We start from the raw sequence: 21,357 nt of genomic DNA on the forward strand, positions 1-21,357 counted from the left end.
AAAAATAATGTGTGGTAGTGAAACAAAATAATAATGGGGTTACACTGATAAATCCTATGCCATAGTGAACCAAAAAATAAATGGTCAAAAAAACAGTCTAAAGTATCTTGCTCCTGGCGATACCAACGTTTGTATTACATAGGTGGTAGTTGTCATGCAATAGGTACTTATCCCGTTGCGAGACGGCTTCACAGCTATAGAGTAATAGCGTTTAGTGGGATTGGGATAGTTACTGGTTGCACCAACTGTGTTTTTGAATCCTTTGTATTGTAGCAGTTGAAAAAAAGGAAAGAGATTGCTTCAGTTTGCTGCCAATGATAATTGTTTGTTTTGAATTCTTATTTTTTATCCTTTTATGCAATGTTTAATCGTTCTTCTCATTGTTTCTCTCTGCACGCGTTTCACCCTTCTATAAATAGTGAATGGATCATCAGGAGAGATCTGGATTTTAGAACCTGAGATAGAATTCCTAAAAAACAAACAAAGGCAAAAGAGAATATTGAATCAAATTAAATATCCTATTCATCTTCATAGAATTCCAATTGTAAAACAAGCAATATTTAAACAGAAAATGCTAATTTGGTAAAAATTGCAAGGCTTACCCTGCTTGGAGGGTATTGTCTTAAATACAGGGAATGTTCTTTCCAAGCTCCTAAGTTAACACCTATTTGACCACAAATTAAAATTTCTTCAATGTTTAGCCGCTTTTTTCTAAGGTGGCTGGTGGTTATTCTTGTGTTGACCCAAAGAAAGATGTAGGGGAGAGGGAAGAAAGATGGTAGAAGTTGAACATTTTTCCATAGTAGTAAGAAGCAAAAAAGTGAAACAAAAAAAAATGAGGTTACAGTGATAAATCCAAGGCGGTAGTGAAACAAAAATAATACTGGGGTTACAGTGATAAATCATATGGGGAAGAAAAGTGAAAAAAGCAGTGGGTGTACGCTTATGAATCACATTGATATATATGAAAAAGCAATACTGGCAATTGGAAACATGCACTGGAGAAGCGAGGCAATTTGGACAACTGTATGCAATGGAAAATTGTATTGAGGAATGATGCCTATCAAATATGAGACCGCAAACATCGCAGTGCACAAATGTCAGCAATTGTAGCATGACACAAATCAAAAATCATATCGTGAAACAAAACTGAACAGCATGAATGCAATTATCAAGAACTAAGGCCTTGTGTTTATGAATCGCCAGACATTTGATGAAAAAGAAAGCAAACAGAGGCACAGGTGTCTCATTATTAATCCCCCCCCCCGACCCCCAGTCAAATTATTTAGAAGGCAGCACGCGCAGCTCATGTACAACTACAGGTGCTGATGTATTAATTGCTACATCACGACTTCATAAAGTTATATACATCAGCCGGCAACGGGGCTGCCCCAGCCTTCAACATGCCCTTCGCAAATGTTTCCTGGTGAAGCACTTTTCCTTTTTAGTAAATACCAATATGTCAGGTAAACATGCTCGATATCATTGGCTGTGCATTTTTTGTGCAGAGCTCAGCCTTGCAAATGAGTGGGAAGGTTCACTCGTGCCATATGAATGCCTGCCACCCTATCAAGCATTCCTTTGTGCAGGAGTGTGCTATGAACGGTTTTGTCCATTTATGATATGATATGACATTTATAACGCGCCTATGCACACGTTTCAAGGCGCAACGAGGCAAGGGAGGAGGAACAGAGGGAGGGCAAAAATCCATGATCTTACTAGGCCTAGTGACATTGAGATCGGGCAACTGCAGGGGATTGTGCGTGCCTTTTTTTTGCCACAAACAAGTATGCAATACTCCCTTCGCTGTTTCACACCACTTCCTGGTCAACCATTGCTATGGGTTGGATGTGGATATTTATTTTTTATGTTTGGTAGAGTGAGGTTGTGAAAGTCCCTGTTATGTTATACAGACATATAAAGCACCCTACAATATCACCAAAGGTATCTTGGCGCTACAAAGTAAGCAGGCATGACCAAAGTATACTAAAAGAGCATGGGCCTCATTACGACCCAGGCGGACTTCGCGGTGCTAAATGCACCGCGAAGCATGGCGGAAAGCCGCCGATAGCGCCATGGGGGTTGGCGGATTTTCCGCCCCATTCCGACCTCGGCGGAGCGGTAAATCCCCAATCCCCATTCTGCCCTTCCCCATTCCCATTTTTGCCCCATAGGGTATAATGGGAGTGGGGAAGGAGTTAATTACGCCACCGTAAAATACGGTGGCGTAATTAACAACGAGGTCCCGTAGCGCCATGGTTTTCTCCGGCTGGTAAAACCAGGCGGAGAAAACCTCCATGGCGCTACGGGAACTCGTAGTATGGCGGAGAGGTACGCCATGCACTACGCTGGCGTAATACCCTCTCCGCCAGGGTCCTAATGAGGCCCCATGACATTTTTTTTAAAAACAAGGATATTTTTAAAGCAGGTCTGAACTCTAGGGGACCGATTCATGGAATGTTTTGCAAAGTTCAAAGTGACTTGGTAATGCTGAAAAGTGACTTAGCGCTGCCAACACAAACCCTAAGTCATGGAACTGTGCAAAGTGTATTTTTGCAGTGTAAAGTTAGTGCAAAGTTCATTTTGTACTGCAAAAATGACGTTTGACTGACTTTGCAATGCAAACATGCAATTTGCACAGTTCCATGAATCAGGGTTTGTGTCAGCAGTGCAAAGTCACTTTGAACCATGCAAAAAATTCCATGAAACAGCCCCTCAATGATTCATCGTCGATCTTAGTGGGTGGGGTACAGCGTTCTGCGGTTAATTAGTATTAGAGGCCACAACAAATGTGTGCCCTGTAAACATGTGATTAACACGTATCTGACGTGGGACATAAGACCCCGTAATGCAGCCACCTCTCGGCCAGTGATAGCAGTGCACAATGCTGCCCAAATGCACTGGCTTCCTTTCCGAAGTAGGCGACTCGGGGAGGGGCTGAGGATGTGAGTCTCTTATTACCAATGTATTGCTTTTATATTATGGCACTGCTCACTAACTAGATGCTGGAGTTTTGCACTTAATAACCTTCTCCTCTTTTTATTAGTCTGTAACTTTTTAAGAGGGCACCAAATCCTCCAAGGGCCACATTATCTAGCATTTGCACCATATTTTAACATAGGGCCAATGCTTAGTTAATACCGAATAGAGCAAACCTGTTGTGCCACAATGGCAAAAAAAAAGAATCGGTGCACTATGTATGCTGCAGCAAACATAGGTGAAGGGGTCTGCTTAATTTTTGCCCTTTGTGAAAACATGCTTAGATAATATGTTTTGGGCCCGCTAAACCTGTTGTCTCCATTCTGTATTATCTGTATTATCGAAGCAGCAAGCATGGTGCTAAATTTGCTCAATTTGAGTATGGAAAAACAAAGTGGTGGCATGGGCGGTTTATTGAGTGCAAACAGTTGGTTCAAATTATAGATCAGCTCCTTAGTAGGCCAAGCACAGACGGCACCAGTCATCCACACGTTGGAGCAAGATATCTGAGCTTAATTGCCAAGCAAATGTATCATTGTACGGAATGACTATGACTTTCTGCTGTTCTGCAAAACCAGTTCGGAGTGGTTGCAGGTGTTCCTTGGTGCTGTGCTGATGCAATTTCTTGGTGTGTAACAGCTCTGTTTAAAGCATTAGCATGTTGCAACATTGTTCCCAAACCGGCACAAGTTTCACTGTCTGTTTTTTTGTTTTTCTGCATTAGGAGAGAAACCCTACAAATGTACCTGGGAAGGCTGTACCTGGAAGTTTGCTCGCTCAGATGAACTGACAAGGCACTACCGCAAGCACACAGGAGTGAAGCCCTTCAAGTGTGCGGACTGTGACCGCAGCTTTTCCCGCTCCGATCACTTGGCGTTGCATCGCCGCCGGCACATGCTTGTCTGAGGTAGCACTTGCCAAGGAGAGCGTAGGAGCTGGGACTCTTAGCGATGCTCAATTCAGCAGGACTGAATCTCCTCTTCAGTGTTAAGGAGAGGACATTTCCGGATGTCCTCACCAGAACCAGAAACAAGTGCCGCTTGTCTTCTTTTTGTCCTGAGTGGATCTGCTGTGTGGCTACCATATCAAGGGTCATCAGACTAGCCCATGTGAACAGGTGGACAGCGGTGACACAACAGGCACTATGTTTCACGCGCCCACCTGTGAAGCAGGACATGTTTGAAGCCTTCATGTGTTCTCCATTTGAATGTTCTATTTTCAAGACTTATCCCTTGTTTGATAATCACTTTGTACAAACTGATAGCACAACCACACTCTCGAGAGCCGCGCTCTTCTACTGTTTCACTAGTGAAACGATTTGCACCATCGAGATACTCCAGTGAAGCAATCCTGGCCAGAGTTACCAGCGACACAATGAATTCAGAAGGAGTCAGACTAAGTGCCACAGATGTTCGCAATAAAGGTAGTGGCACACAATTGCTGTGTTTCCTTCAATGTGCCCTTCAGAACTGCACTGGCGCACCCTTGTGTTGCGGGAAGATGCAGACGGAAGGACAGATATTCCGTTACAGTACAAGGTTATTTCTCCGACATAGACATTCTCTACAGTTTTTGAAAAGTATTTACTTGTCATTCAAAAAAATTACATTTTGTTACAAAGACTGACATTTCGTATTCAACTACCTGGATCCTTCTTGTGTAGGAGCCTGTAACCCCCTGCATCAAAAAAGCAACAAAATAGGACATGGAGTGGAGCTATTTGTATTATTGAAGTCAATGTTCCTATAAGAAAGCTGCCTCTGTTTGACAAAAGCAATAATGCAATTGAATTTTCTGGAGTTGCTTATGGAGCTTTGCAAGACATTTCCCCCCTCCCCCTATGGTGTAATGTGCTCTGCAATATCAGAGATTGCTGAGGCATTTCTCAATGCATCGCCTGGGCCATTCCTGTCCCCTTTAGGACCTCCATGAAAGGCACTTGCTCTTTATTTTTGGTTTATTCCTATACAAAATGTGTCTGAGGAAGCAAAAGAAACTATGTTTTGTCTCACTATTGAAAGTCAGGTCAATATTTCATGAACAACCGAAGGACGAACACGGATGCATGAGAGAAAATGGCTCAGGGAGAGATTGTTCCCTTTGGAGAAAAGAAAAGCATTTCCTACTTACAAGGCATTTAGCCTCCCTGGTTTTCATTTGAACCATGCTACAAGGCTGCTTAGCTTGTTTTTGGTGAGATGCATAAACATGGCATTACAACAGGAGGTCAGATAGGAGCAGACAGACATTGTGAAATCACTATTAACATATCAGCAAGGGAATAACGACCAGTGTTATAAATGATATCCTTTAAAAAAGTGATGTGACTGATCGGTGTGCTGCATAGCAGAAGGGGGTTGGCGAAGAAGGTGGCAGGGAGCGTGAATGTGATGGGTGTTGCTGGAGTGACACACAAGCCTTCTTAATCAGTGGTAGAAGTGTAACTCAAAAAGTAATGGGACTGCGGAAGCGGGGGCGGCGGCATCAGCTGGAGCCTGGAGAAACGCAGTTGTTGAAGGGTGGTGGGAGGGGTCTGCCGACGGCCAAGTGGGTGGGATGGGAATTTTGTTTTCTTCTAGCAAAACAGGTTTAATGTTGGAAGGAATGGCTGTGAGGGTACAGGGAGGTTTCCTTTCCTCCTGCACATTCTGGATAAAGCTCCAGGGAAACGGCCATTAGATGTTTTCTTGTCCAGTTCAAACGTTATCTGACATGTTATATTGTTATACAACTGTTCTACACTTTTTACATTCATAATAGTTAAGCAGTAAAGAGAAATAGTGGTACAGAAACTTACAGTGGCTCCAAAAATTAAACTAAATAACTAAATAAAGGGATGGCGAGGAAATGCTGAGTCGGACAAATATTTGTCATGTCTGTCCAGCCTCTGGAAGTGCTGTTGGCAATGCTGTTAATGACCCAAGGCAGGTCCTGGGGTAGTTGTGTTTATGTGAACAATACATGTACGCACTTATGAGTCTGAAACCTTTTAAAGAGTGTCAAACATTAATCCCAAAAAGACTCATAGTTTACGTGTTTGTCACCCAAATAGTTTTGCTACCAGTCAGTGCCTTTGCCACCTTCTAAAGTGACTTAGAGAATGTGCTTTAAAGGCAACACTGGGATTTGTTTTAAATTAATAAATTTATTTACCAAACAAGTAATCTTAAAGACCTTTACATGGGTCAAGTGCAGAAAATAAAAACATCCCATAAGCACACAAAAGAACATATCACAAAAGTTATAACCAGCAGACTTCTTCTCATTCAGCACATCAACTGTGATGATGTGCTGAATGTGAGCTTTTCCACTTGTACAGCATACTTCCAGAGATGTGCCTCCTTAAGCAGAACAAGCTCTTCCTGCAGTCAACACCAGATGCAAAAGAGAGTGAAAAACTACAGCTTGGGGAGGTCTACTAAGGCATTGTTTTACTGTTTTTCAGCCAGGTTGCAGACGAGGTGAAGTGATTTGCTTCAAAGAACTATCAATTGAAAGTAAGAGTCAGGCTTTTGCAGCAAAAATAAGTTCAAGAACTGTGAAAAATGGTTCTAAAAGGTAGTGGAATTCTTAACAGCAACAACATAAAACTAATGAAATAGCGCTCTGGTTAGTTCCTGCTCACTTCCACCTCTGTATGTACTGGAAATGGGAATACACTACTTCATTCCCCATACCTTGATCGGAGGATAGCACAGGGACAACGTGCTCGTTTTGGAAGCAACACCATGCAGAGCAACTGAGGTTCGAATCCCGGATCCGCATTTAGAAAAAAACAATTACATTAATAAATGCCAATCAGAGATTTGGAAATTCGAGCAATATAACACCTTTCTGTAATTTTTAAAATGGGACAGAACAACAAGTGCATTTTTTTTGCCTTTTAATTTGTGCATTCATGAGCACATTTGCTATAGAGCTGGGTCTGTACTTTGTGCATGCTAATGTTTTTGCAGAACCCGACGGGAATAAGGGGACAACTGCAATAATTGGACTAACAGGACATTATTTGTTGTATTGATAATTATTCAAAAAGCAACAACGCTTTGTCACTATTTCAAATTCTCAAAGCCGTTACCCAGTCAATATCTTCCTTCCGGCCATTTCTTTATTGAATGAGTGTGCTGTGATGTAGTTCTTTGGCAGGGAAAGAAGCAATGGCTGTTCACTTCAGTCTTTAGTTGAGAAGTGAGGTATCACAACCGTGAGGGATAAACTGAGGCCTATCCATTGTGTTCCCGTGATATAGTGCCACCCGTAATCCCGCCCCTCCACCTACCCTGCTGCCACTTGTCTAACCTTCCTAACTTATTCTGTCATGATTCTGTAACTTCTTTTTCACCTGCCACCTTTTCAAACTTTGAACTATGTAAGGCGCTCCAAGATCCTCTGGGTAGGAACACAAAACAAAAATTCAAATAAAATTGTGACAAAGCTTATTCCCCGTTTTGTCTGTAGTATCAGAACATCAGTGTAGATATGTGTTATTTTTGGGGGTGGGGAGGTGTTCTCTAAACATGTTGAATTGGAAGCGAGTGATACCACCATGTAATGGGATACCGAAAGAAGTGAATTTTAGGATGACTTAGCACTTTATCGAGGAAATGTCCTTGTACATGAAATATAAAGGCAACCCCCTATATTTTTCAAATCGTAGTTGAATTAAGAAAGCCAATCATGCTGAAAAAAGCATGTTATAACCTTTAGAATTAGGATCAACTCCAAAAACACCTGACTTGCTATTATATTTTGTGGACATTGTGTTCTCTAGAGTTTTACATTGTCATTCTATGACAATAATGTGTAAAGCTTAAAAGTTATAACAGGGACACATTGCCAAAAAGATTGGCACATTTTACTACAACCCGCAACATGGCACATCTCTATAGTCTCTGTGCAGATGGACAAGAAAATGCAAGCAAGACAGCAGCATCTCAATTTTGGGCATTCTTTGTTGTATTTTGCAAGGTCCCTCTAACCACCAGAAAATGACCTTTATATAATAGACATAGGAATCATGTTTGAGTGATACGCTAGTTGCAAGAGGTTGTGCGCCGGGATATCGAAAATCTACCTAGTAGGCAGAAAAGGACTGTATCTTAATGTTTAAACTGCTCTGGCTTCCAGCTTCCACTAATTGCAATTCTTCGAAATTACTGTTGGATTTAATACATGAGTACCGTTCCACATTGTCAGTTTGATTTCAATGTCATGCAATTTGATCGGCCCAATATTCTTTAAGACAATGACCAGGAAAATAAACCTTAGTAAGGAAATGTTTACCTGATCATTGCCGCAAGTAGAAAATTGATCTCTGCTGGTATATTTCGGATGGGTTAATTGTCTAGATTAGCAGTAAACTCCAGTCGGTTTTTAGTATTTGCAGAAACAATATGAATGAGACAAATGTACTTATGAGTCTTAATGAGCATAATTTGTATTTTGATGGTAATTCTGAAAATCAACTTGACGTCAGTCTTATTTGAGTGTATCAGGAGGATAGCTCAGGGGCAACATGCTCGCCTTGGAAGCAAGACGACACGGAGCAACACAGATTCAATCCCCAGGTCCGTGCTTAGAAACCTCTGGGTATTAAGCACATTATACATAACATATCTTATCATAACGAGCTCAGCCACACTATGAAGAGAAATGGCAGTAGGTTTGGCATGGTACTATTTGATTTGATTAATTAGTAATGCACAATACCGGGCACAATAAGGTATATCTGCGTGCAGGTTTTACCATCAAATCAGCAATATGAAAGTACGAGGGATTATTTAAAAAAATAGAGGTTTTAAAAACACGAAGAGTCAATGTTTTGCAAAGCTATAGGGAGAGAATTCCAAAGGGGAGGGCACAGTAATCCTCTTTAGTCATAGCAAGATGTGGGAACAGCCAAGAAGTATTGATGGGGAGAGTGAAGAGCACGTTTCGGCTTATAGGTTTGAATACTATCAAATAGGTATTGCGGTGCCATTCCATGAATGCATTTGCAGTGTGTTAAACTTGGTCCTCTACTTGACTGGCAAGCAATGAAGAGATCTGTGAAGGAAAGGGACCGTTGATGACTTTGACACCTGATGTATTCCCCTACCTGTGACATTTTGTGTGATCTGTATGTGGGAGAGTTGCTTCTGTGGGATGCCAGCTTAGGCCATTCAGAATTGACTAGTGTGACAATGACAGTTGAGTGGTCAGGAGCTGGAATATAAGGAAGAACAGATCAAAAAATAGATTTCATTTTCTCCCCAGCCTGATAGTCCCAGCCCAGAGTGGACTCTCATGACCATCCACAATCAATTCTTTACTGTACATGCAAAGACAGTTGGGGGTTTAAAGAAGAAAGCAGGCGATGGTAACCCTGATGAATCTTTGAGCACATGTTTGGGTCCAAAAATAATGATCTCTGTTTTCAATGAGTTTAGTTGCAGTTTAATAATCGTCCACTGTTTAACTTTGAACATTCAGTTAACACAAATCTGAAGAGAGCATGTAGAGTTATTGACATGCAGATACACATGTGCATTGTCTAGATAGGAATGATACAGAAGTAAACAATTAGAAACTATAGACATGAGCGGCTGAATATAGATCTTATACAGTAGGGGAGATAAAGCCGAGCCCAGACAGCCTCCACATTTGGCCTGTTGAGGAAGTTCCTTTAAAAAAAGAGCAAAACCAGTCCAGTGCTTGCTGAGGTCCACCTGTAACTCCAGACAGCCTCGACAGGAAGATGTTATGATCATCAGTCACAAATGCTGCTGAAAGATCTATCCTGATCAGCAAGGTGAAGGCGCCTTCATCGGCATGTTACAAGATGGCATCCCACACATGTTCCATGGGATGGACGGAACCAGATTGCAGGAGTCTAGAAAGTTGATGCTTTTCAATGCGATCTTGCAATATGGAATTCACAGTTCAAAGCATGCAATGGCTGCACTTTAACATAGCGCTGAAGGCAGCCCCTCGGATCCTACAGTGGGAGATATTGAGACGATACAGGAAGTAGGCATGAGTCAAACTTTAAAATGCTGTTGTTTCCTTTGCATCAACTTTAAACACTTTGATTTGGAATGTGGGCTCTTACTGTCACATGCAGAACTATTCATTCCCTTTTCTGTGGTTTACATTTAAATGTGACAGACAACCACGCTGAACACACTGTCACACTATATGGCATCACTGTTCTCTTAGATCAGGCTGACCATTTTGGTTGTGCAATGACATTGTATATCAGTAAAAATAAATTGCAAAAGAGCTATATGTCGACAAATTGTAAACTCTGCCACACACATACATTATAATACTGCATTTTTCTTTTATTTAACAGGTGTTATAGATGTTTCTATTATGTGACGCAGTAAAGATCACATGTTTCCATTTCCCACCTGAATGGAACTCAAATTGTACACATACAAATGTTACATGACTAAGTTGTCCCCACCACAATTCAAACCTGCACGTTACACATTGATATCTGCTTTGGGTAAATTATCTATGTTAATGACTAGTTGTCCAAAAGTGGGGACATGCAATGTACATTTCAGAATGAAAACGCAAGTTTTCCTCCCGAATTATGACTTCAAACATTGTAGTGGTATTGTGAACGTTTGCAGATAGCACACCATGCGGTGCTGCCTGTACACACGTGTTTTGCATCCTTACGTGCAATCCACAATTACATTTGACGTCACATAGGACAGAGTTACCCAGCATGCTATTCATGCGCAATGCCGATTACTGTCTAAAATATGAAGTATAGTGATTAGCATTGCGCCTGCGGGCCCACCCGCACCTGCACATTCTGGCAATGATATGTCACATTAAGGGCCCGATTCATGGAATATTTGCCCGGTTCGAAGTGACTTTTCACTGATGAATAGTGACCCTGCGCTGCCGACACAAACCCAGATTCGTGGAACTGTGCAAAGTGTATTTTTGCTGTGCAAAGTCCGGGCAAAGTCATTTTGTACTGCAAAAATGACTATGCACTGACTTTGGCCGAAAAAAATACACTTTGCACGGTTCCACGAATCTTGGTTTGTGTCGGCAGTGCAAAGTCACTTTTTAGCAGTGCAAATTCACTTTGAACTGGGCAAATATTCCATTAATCGGGCCCTAAATATATGCTTGTGCAACAGCACACTAGAAGAGACGTTGGCCAGCAACTTGTGGTGCACCGCCAGCAATTAATTGTTTGTAACGCCAAGCTACAGGCCCACATTTGACTGTATATAACTAGAGTAACTGCTTCATCTCAAAAAGGATGCTTGTTGCCTAGTGGATAATTAAGACATATAGGGCCTGATCACGACTTTGGCGGTAACGCCGGCGGTATTAGCCGTACCGCGCCGAACTCCCCGGCGCTAATAGCGCCGGATCACGAGTTCGGTGGTAATATAATTCCCCATTCCCCATTGAGCCCATTTGGGCATGCCCCATTCCCCATTGGGCTCAATGGGGAAAATTTGCGCTCTTACCGCCGGCGGATTTAAGGGTTACCGCCAAAGTCGTGATGAGGCCCATAGGCTCATATTACACCATACAGCGGTGCGTGGGCAATTGTGCTCTGTGTTAGCCTTTGGCCAGGCACTGCCTTGGAGCAAAAAAAACATAGTTTCAATGCATTTTTGTTACAGGGCAAATGGGCCCTAGTGGTAACGCCATCATATGTTATCAAAAAAGCAAACATTGCCCCAGTGCAAACATGCACCGTTAGAAGACATGTGAGCTATAGAGCAATGTTTGTCGCGTTCCTGTAGTGCAGCCCCTACCGTACACGCAAAAGTCCCTAAAGCCACACAGGAAGACATACACCAAGACATGTCCAAGTTGATGACGCCACGTGTGCATCAGTTCTGAAGACGCAGCCCTTGAGGAAACACTGCCACAGGGATGTGAGGTGTCTGAATAATCGTGGGGGAAGTTGCTTTCCTATTTCAGAAAGCCCAGGGAAATAGAACTGCATGCCGGCCAGTGTTTCTTTGCTTTCCAGATCATTTGATCAATTTTATTCTGATAATTCAATCGAGAGTCTTAGTTTAGTGCGTGGTGTGTATGGTTCTGACTCGTGTGCATATATTACTGTAGGGTGCCCGTCCCCCTGGTCCCATGGGGTTTGAACTTCAATTCTGGAGTAACTTTTGATTTTCGTCCTGGTGCAAGAACCGCCCATATCAAGCCCAAGTAGTGTTGAAATGCGGAGACCTATTTTCAGTATTTAAATTCTGCCTCATTTTTAAAATCATGCCTGTCAAAAGATTCTTTTTTTTTTACTTGATGGTAACGTTTATGGTTGATACATGGTTGATACAGTGTTATACAATATATTGCATCCCATAAAAACAATTGTGGATTTCAAATTCACGCTCTTTGATTCCCACGGGCCTAGTATTCTTTTCTTTTGCTCTCGATGAAAAAGTGAATTGCATTGATATGACATCCATCCAAAACTGTGAAATAAGACATATCGGTTCATTGTTTTATATGTACATTGTTGGTCTGATCAGGTAGCAGGTGTGTGTTTGTGCGTATGTTTCAGTATGTGGTATTTTTGTGTGGACGTGCTAGCAAGCGCAATATCACATATTTCGCTCTTCTCTGAGGGGCTGAGGAAATTTTGCAGAGGTTGTATTTTGTTACTTGTTATTTCAAGATTGAGGTTAGTTGGGTGAATGGATTAGTGCACTCTACCCCTATCGTTCTTTAGTTCACGATTCTTCCCACAAGTGTGGAGGTTGATAGCTGCACGGCTACATAGAGACTGGTATCCACCGACCAGTAAACGGATCAGACCGTGCAAATTGAGGGTTCTATGTCTACCTGTGCGCTTGTATTACCCTACTTACAGGTTAACCTGTCAGTAGGGTAATACAAGCGCACAGGTAGACATAGAACCCTCAATTTGCATTGTTATTTCAAGAGCCAGGGAAAGAAAGATTTGAGCTAGGCCTTCCTCTGCAATGTTAGATTTGAAGAGGTGGTCACCAGTCAGGTGTATAATGTAGTCTGGGGGTGACCGTCCAGTGGAAGCTGATGTTGCGCCGTCCCCAGCTCGTGATGGATTGTCAAACTATTGTGTATGGTTATCACCCTAAATCCGTGGGTCATGGAGCACTGGGGTGAGATGGGAGGTGTGAGCACAGTTGTGTTGCTGTATTGTCTTTGTAATGTGCACTTGTATGGACCCTGTCCAAATTATGATAGCAATGCCAGGGAACTTTTAGATGATTTCAGGAAGATACATCGGCAGCAGGCATGTGTAATAAAGCCAAAGGGGTGGGTTTCTTGGAGGAACTAATGAAAGGGGTGATATCAAAAGATAAAAGTTTATATTTGGCAATGAGGGAGATCTCTTCTGGGCAGCATCCCACTCTGGGCCTCATCCAGGATCTCACCAATAAAGCTAATGTCAGTCGATGGTGGGTGGCCAGTGGCCCCCCTGATAGGTCTCATATTTCCCCTGTGTTCCGTTCCTTGCACTGGCTCCCAGTGTCAAGGCGGATTGAATTCAAATCCCTGTGCTTAGTCCATCGAGCCTTTGATGGACAGGCAGCTAAATACTTGCAAGTCAAGTTTCGGCCATACATCCCCGGCGATCCTTGCGCTCTCAAGATGCCTATGGCAGTTGGGCATTTTCCATAGCCACAGCCAAACTTTGGAATTCACTCCCGCTATCGCTCAGGGTGGTTGAGAACCATCTTCCGTTTAGACGCTCCTTAAAAACATGGCTATTCTAGGCAGTCTCAAGTCCTACCTGTTGTGTTCTAGCCGCAAGATGCCCATGGGTTTACGTGCGCTTTACAAATGCAAATAACATAACACAGCTGGCAGCAGGGCAATATCTGCTATTAGATCAGATGCCGGGTGTTCTCATTGCCTGTCTGCAGGTGTGCAAGTGCTTTAGGTGTGATATGCATTGAGGTTTTGCTGTGTGTGGGTGTTCAGCAAGCCAAGCCACAGTCTCTTGCCTACATGCACATTGTTGGAGGAGTATGGTTAGGTGGATGGAGTGGGCAATGGAGTTGGAAGACGTAGGGAATGCTTGAATGGTGTGATGCCTCTTGTATAAAGTCTGGAAGTCCACTGAAGGGTGTTGTTGTGATGTTGCATGGATGTTGCTGCGGGCAAGAGGTTTAGATTTGGATATTGGTCTCAGATTAGTGTTAGACACCTTACATAACAGAGCAAGGGTTGCTGACATTGCACCAATCAAGTTTTGAGTCAACGCTTATGTCTTCACCTCGTGGCGAGGGGAATAGTTTAAGCAGCACTCGATGCACCAGAAATGTGGGTGGTTAGACACCGGCAAACTTATAGAACTTTGCTTGCGGTTCATAACAGGGAGTTCAAGTTCACTCGGGCTAAGAATTTATGGCCGTGGTCGGGATTGCAGACCACTGCCGTCCCACGCAAAGCCTGATAACATGTCACACTGCTGCTGCCTGGCTGGGTCACACACTGCATTGAGGCATATTAATTGTTGTTTACTGTTTGTGTGTGCATATTGGAAAATGGTGTTAACCATTCTTTGTGTGGGGATGCCGGAGAGTGCTGGGGATGAGGCAGGGAGTCCATGGGGGGCAGTGTCGGAGTAAGATGGCACAAACCCCCAAATGTGATCTGCATAATTTAGCACATCACGTACCTTGTTTTCAGCGACCCCCGAAATTCTGTTGGTCGCTTTTGAGGACGTTCACCACCCCTATCTACTTATGAGCACTTTAATCACTTTGTGAAATGGATCAGAGTGTTGGTTATTGAGCATCGCCAGGCAGGGCTTAGTGCGATGGTCACTTGGTTTGTTCCTCCCCCTCCTTTCGCCTCCCCACTCCTTCACCTTGTGTGATTCTCTGGAGTTGTCATAAGGCATAGTGCGGTAATGGCCTGTGTGGTACCGTTTCCCTCCTGTCTGTGTCTTGGCACTTGTACTGTCTGGGGTGTCGCTAGGCCGAGTGCGATGGTTAATCTTCGCATTCTTGTTGTTCATGGCCTGTAGGAATGTTTTTGTGTTTTCCCCTGTTCCCTCCATTGTCGTGGTGCGCTTTGAAAAGAATTGTGTGTGGGCGCTGTATAAATATACGATCATATCATATCAGTATGCTTACTCTCTTCTCTGCACCATCACACAATTAGAGTGCAGCTACACCCCTCGATCAATTCGGCCTAATTGCCCACATATGAACACTATCCCATGAACACCTCATCATTCTAATAAAATGCAGCAATATCCAAAGACAAATCGGCCTAGCTGCACACATAAGCGTCCCACAGGCCTAACACAGCCAGAACTTGGTGTCCACCCGCCAGACTGCACACATTGAACCGATATCAATATCACCAAACCTAATGCTAGGAGGCAGTTACCATCAGGCAATTACATCAGCTGCACACTTAATTGGTGCACCCAAGCACTCAGCTGACCTGGACTAGGGAACCAACCAGCGCTTTGAGGTCATACCAATGATATATCGAGCGCTATATAAATGCTATATAACATAACATAACATTTCAGGGGTGAATCACAACGATCTTTGCGGGTCTTGAAACATCCTCGTGCAGGGTCAAGCACTACACGGCACCATACCTGAACACACATATCTTACATCCGAGTGGGTTGGGATGTAGTGTACCCTTTGTTCAGCAGAAAGACAGCATTGTGGGTGCAGAGGGGTCCATCAGCGTGGGTTCTTGTGTCTGGAGGTGGAGGCAGACGAGGGATCCCATTGGCGATGAGGGGTTAAGTGCGGCATGCTGTGGCATAGTGCGAAAGAGTGGATAGCAGTTCACAATGCAGAAACTGCTTGGACCTGCGGCGTGGCCTTTATTGGGTGGTGACCTGAAATGTTTTTGGTGTGTCCAAGGCTTTGCGGCTCAGCTTTACCACGACCTGGCACAGGAGTCAATCCAACATCTGAATGATGCCTTTTAAAATCGGTGTTTCTATAGGAAATGGAAAGGCTAAAACTGGCTTGTATTAGGTAACTGGTTCTCATGCTCCGGGAAAGCATTTTAAGGCGCTATGTGGGAAGAGATTGGGGGAGTGGGACTAGAAGGTGCGAGCCGGAAGCAGCCTGACCTTGGAGAAGTGAAGTGCTTTATGCCAGTCGGAGATTAGTCTGCCTCAAAGCCCTGTGATGAATGAGGAGGGATGGACTATGAGAAGGATGGCATCCACATTGGCATGTTGCCTGCTTACAGCACATACACTATCAACTCTCTAGGAGGGGGCGGGCAAAATCACACTTGGCCGGGCAAGGCAAGCGTCTTTGAAAATGTCCTTCCACCAGTCTTGTCTAGCACAGGTAGAATTGCTCTGGGCCTGATTTACAAAATCTTTCTGATGGTCTGTTTGCAAATTGTTAGCCAGCAGCAAAATGGAGTTCATCATTATTTTCAAAATGGAAATGGCCTGTTTGTTTCTGTCATCGTGTGTGTCTTTGTAAATGACATGGCATGCGGCATGCCGCTGCAGATTAGCGAACATCTTATTTCCAGTGCTTGGAAATTAAACTTCTTCAAGACAGAGGGTCATCTTCGGGGTGGTGTTGAAGAAAGAGGCACGTGGGATGCATGATGTAACATCCGGTTTGCAGAACCCACCACCGCAAACTGAATGCCCCCAATTAGTTAGGGTTTTATTAATTGTACCGTTCATTTTTAGTTTGGGGGGTATTAGCACCACCCATAAGCCGAAACTATTGTATTCGAGTACCAATAGGGAGAAATGGCAAATGAGGAGAGACAGAAACTTTTAGGTGTTGTTTGGTTATTTGCCTACTCATTGACTGCCCATGTCCATACTTACCAGTATGGCCATTCCCACCGAGTCCCTGCCCTTCCCCAACCAAAACACCTCCTCATGGGAACTGTTTGAGCTCACTTAAATCAAGCCCTACCATCAAACTTTTCACTCGAAGTGCCTGCCAGAGTTTTTTCAAAGTAGTGATGTGAGAGTTAAGGACTTAAATGGAGTTGTAAACACACTACTGGTGTAATACATGGCTTAACTATGTCTGCCTTCAGCCACTCCATTTAAAAGAACTATGAGTGTCTGTCAGTGAAGTCTTGTTAAAAACAAGCATTGGCAAAGCCAACTGTTTTGACCTGTGTATAAGTATTAGGCATTTTCCAGGCACTGCCATTAGATGCACCATTTTGCACCTGCTACCAGCAACAACCAGTTAACACCACTATGGCAGTTATAATTCGTCAGCATTAATCTATTTCCATCAAGCATGTTCTTTTTCAAACCTAATCATAGCTTTGGGGGAATTAATAGATTACTTTATAAACAATGTATTTCACAAATCAATCGAAAAAATATCAAACTCACACAGAATTCTCTGCGTTTGCTGAAAAAAGTTCATAATTCAGTATCTGGAGAGATAGAAAAAAACATGGGGCCACTCTCCATTTGCCTGCCGCAAGGCTGACTTAGCGCTGCATCTTTCCAGGGCCAATACATGGAGTAACATTTCATTATCAAATGTTATTATAGTGCTTAGAAGTGTGAGGAATCCAGAAAAAAATGCTATATAAGAACACACATGATACGAACTGTTGTCAGTATTATTATAATTTTTAAGGATGATTTGCATAACATATAGTAAATGCCATTGACAGATGGCCCAATATGTCCAGTACCTCAGCGTGAACTTGTTAGTTAGCCATCTTTCTCCTTTTGAGAATCCGGTTTGGTGATAATGAAATCTACCCTTTGGGGTGAGGAACTCCACCTGATCATAACCTACGCAAGTAGAACAGTGAACCATGTATTAGCAACTCTACAGAGGAACTTGTGGGTTTTCTGTTTTGGTGCTGCAGCATTGTAGTTTGGCACTGCAGCATTGTAGTTCGGTGCTGCAGCATTGTAGTTTGGTGCTGCAGCAATGTAGTTCGGTGCTGCAGCATTGTAGTTTGGTGCTGCAGAATTGTAGCTCAGCGCTGCAACATTGTAGTTTTGGTGCTGCAGCATTGTCGTTCGGTGCTGCAGCATTGTAGTTCAGTGCTGCAGCATTGTAGTTCAGTGCTGCAGCATTGCAGTTTGGTGCTGCAGCATTGCAGCATTGTAGTTTGGTGCTGCAACATTGTAGGTCGGTGCTGCAGCATTGTAGCTTGGTGCTGCAGCATTGTAGTTCTGTGTTCTGAAACAAAAGGTTGAACTGTTGCCCCTTTTTAATCTCAGTGCTAACTTGTATATGGTGAGCATGTGTTCAGTTCGATGTTGTGCTTTTTGCAAGCACATTCAGGCGCTCTTTGCAAATTCGGTGTGACTTTTGAATTATCTCTTTCCAGCGTGCAAGGTGCTAGTGGCAGCAGGGTGGTGAAATCACGCAGCGCTGCCACATTAGCTGGAATCGCATCACTGTTACTTTTGAAAGGTTAATCAAAGAATCTTGCCTCCCGATTTTATGTTTATGTACATTGATAGAAATTCAGGCCTCACTTTTTGTTGTATGAAATGTGTAGTCATGCCTAGCTTGCATGGCATCTTTGAAAATAGTAGTTGACAATCATCAATATCAGGTGACAATCCTCAAACGTGCACGTGCAAGTCCATGTGGTACAGTGATTTAGTGGTGTTGGCCTCCATCTTGATGTGAATGGCCATCTTGACTTCATGTATTGGTGCCATGCTTACTCTGTCCCTTTCTGAGTTTTTTGCTCAATACTTTGGCCTGCTGCTTGCACTAGCAACACAACTATGAATTATTTGCAACATTGAATCTAGAAGAACGTTCATGGTTACCTTTATACTGATAATAGGAGCATATAGAATGTAGCCCTACAGTATAGCTAGTTGATTTAGAGTTTAGCCACCATACTAATTCTGGGTCATTGCTTAGAATTTCGACCATGCATTTAACCTCTTTCTCTCCATGCATAGGGAAACTAGCCAAAGGAACCTGCACGCATCTGCCATCATACACCACTTGAAGACACTTCACACAGCACCTCTGCCATAAGAATGAACCTACCGTTCACGACAGAAACTTGATACCTAGATGCACACATAGGGCCCGATTCATGGAATTCTTTGCACGGTTCAAAGTTACTTTGCACTACTGAAAAGTGTCTTTGCACTGCCGACACAAACCCTGATTCATGGAACTGTGCAAAGTGTATTTTTGCTGTGCAAAGTCCGTCCAAAGTCATTTTCTACTGCAAAAATGATTATGCACTGACTTTGCACAGACTTTGCACGGCAAAAATACACTTTGCAGAGTTCCATGAATCAGGGTTTGTGTCGGCAGTTCAAAGTCACTTTTCAGAAGTGCAAAGTCAATTTGAATCGTGCAAACAATGCCATTAATCGGGCCCTAAGCCTCTATCCCGGTCTCACTTACCCCCTCTAGATCACTTCACCACCCATCCATGTGCCAGCTCGACACAGGTGAACAGCAGGGACTTGGCCACACCTCATATCTTAAGCACTGGACAATATGCACACACGCAAACTGGCATCTGCTCGAATTTCTTCCCATACCCGGACTCCATTTCTCCCCAAGGGCATTCAACCTACAGCGCATTGAGACCATACTATTGGTGAAAGGCGCTATACAATTGATGCACTACTACTACAACAATTTGTTTTTCTCAAAATTCATTTAACATTGGCACGGCTGTATTATGTGCATTACCAAAAGTAATTTAATGTGCACCATGTAAATTACTTTATAAAACATTTTGTATTGTTAGTGGTGGAGCTCAAACTGGCTCAATACCTTGCCCCCTTCTTTATCACCAACTCTTTGCACACATGACCCACACTTTCAATTAGAGGGTTTTGGTTTACACTAAGCCGATGCCAAATCAAGCCTAGGCCCTGATTCACAGAACATTTTCCTATGGGATTGCACCATTATTAAACCCTTCTGTGAATCAGGCCCTATGTTTCCTCGCAACCTAATAATAATAATACTTTAGCTTTTATATAGCGCTACGAACACTCAGGTATTTGAGCACTGCTTATTATTACCCATGGTGTGTGATGTTAATTCGACCTCAGAAGGATGAAATGCTGAGTGTGGTCCTGCCAGGATTCGAACCTGCATCAGCAGGATCTGCACCGTTGTCAAACGCCAGCGCTCTACTCGCTGGGCTATCGGACCGGCTAACCTAAGACTGACGGCTGAAGCCTTCGGCACATAGAGGCACCGTGTGGTGTTCTTAAAATGATTTCATGCCCCTCTGCCATTCAGCTGATGCAGAAGCTAAAAGGATTTCCTTGATATGACCAACTCAGGAATTAAAGCCCAATCATTTACTTGGATTTAAGCAGCCGAAGTTCAATTTAGCGCATAGAGCTATGCAGAAAAGTGTTGCCTGAAAATACCCTTCCTGCAGCCTCAGCGCCTTTTTTTATTTCTGTTAGAGAAGATTTGAAGTTTAAGGAAATGATTGTTTTCCCACCTGCAACAACCCTCATTCTAGTTCCCTTTTGTGGATCGTAAAGGTACTTTCAGTTGCTTTGTCGAAATCCCCTGATCACAGCTCATTGAGGGGTTTATTCCTTCATTAAACCCATTCGGCTAACTTATCTGCACTTTACAAATCCAATTCTTGTAGGGTCATTACATGTTTGCCAGTATCCTGGCTGTAATACCGCCGGGATACCTGCAAATGGTAATACCATTGCTGGCACTTGTCTACCGATATTAACTGCAGATAACAAGTGCCGGTTTCAACAGTAAATCCCCATTCCATTGAGCCCCATAGGACTCCATGGGGGGGGGGGTGTTGCCGGGATTAGCGGCAACGTTATTACCGTGCCGGTAATACTGGCAGTTTTCTGCCACTAGGGGTCCGATTTACCTCCAACGCTTAGCTGAAGGCAAATCCTCCATGCCAGTCCAGTGAAAGTGGTGGTAAACTTTCTTACCAGCACTTTATTACTGGACCAGCAAACTTGTAATGATCCTGAAAGTCACGGCAAAGACACTGCAGGTTTGCACAGCCAATTGGCATTCTATCCGCATAAAAGACAGCTATAATTGACGTCAGCTTGCTCTGCACGGCAGATAGACATGGCACTCTGTGAGTGGACAGTAAAGACGCACAGCAGTAAAAATTCAAAACAATAAAATAATAAGGGTACCAAATAAAATCCAAAATATCATATATGCTGCTAGGCGTTGCTAGGGGTGGGTTTGGGGGGAGGGGCTACAGCCCCAGGTATTTTGGTTGTCACTCCGGATAGAAGCTCAGGGGCTACAACCAAAAGGCTAGCTAGCCCTGAGTCCCAATAGTCCCGACATTAGTGTAGCCCAGATCTTTTCCAGACCTAACAACACCCCTTGGAGTCTCTAGTGTCCCACATCAACGTAGCTTCTCCCTTCAAATGTAGTCCATTGGTCCACACCTTATGCCAAC

The 21,357-nt window shown here is 43.3% G+C and overlaps 1 protein-coding gene across 2 annotated transcripts in view; it reads left to right on the forward strand.

Moving 5' to 3' along the window:
• KLF12 (KLF transcription factor 12) overlaps positions 1-7,418 on the forward strand; it is a 1,402,590-nt gene extending 1,395,172 nt beyond the window's left edge. For both annotated transcript variants that reach the window (XM_069639836.1, XM_069639835.1), the window contains exon 9: positions 3,704-7,418. In XM_069639836.1, the coding sequence (XP_069495937.1) occupies positions 3,704-3,885 (182 nt within the window). In that variant the 3' untranslated portion in view covers positions 3,886-7,418. The remainder of the gene's footprint in view (positions 1-3,703) is intronic.
• The last annotated feature ends 13,939 nt before the right edge of the window (positions 7,419-21,357 follow it).

This window comes from Ambystoma mexicanum, chromosome 7q (assembly GCF_040938575.1).
Source record: "Ambystoma mexicanum isolate Mex_15411 chromosome 7q, UKY_AmexF1_1, whole genome shotgun sequence".
NCBI classification, from domain to species: Eukaryota; Metazoa; Chordata; class Amphibia; order Caudata; family Ambystomatidae; genus Ambystoma; species Ambystoma mexicanum.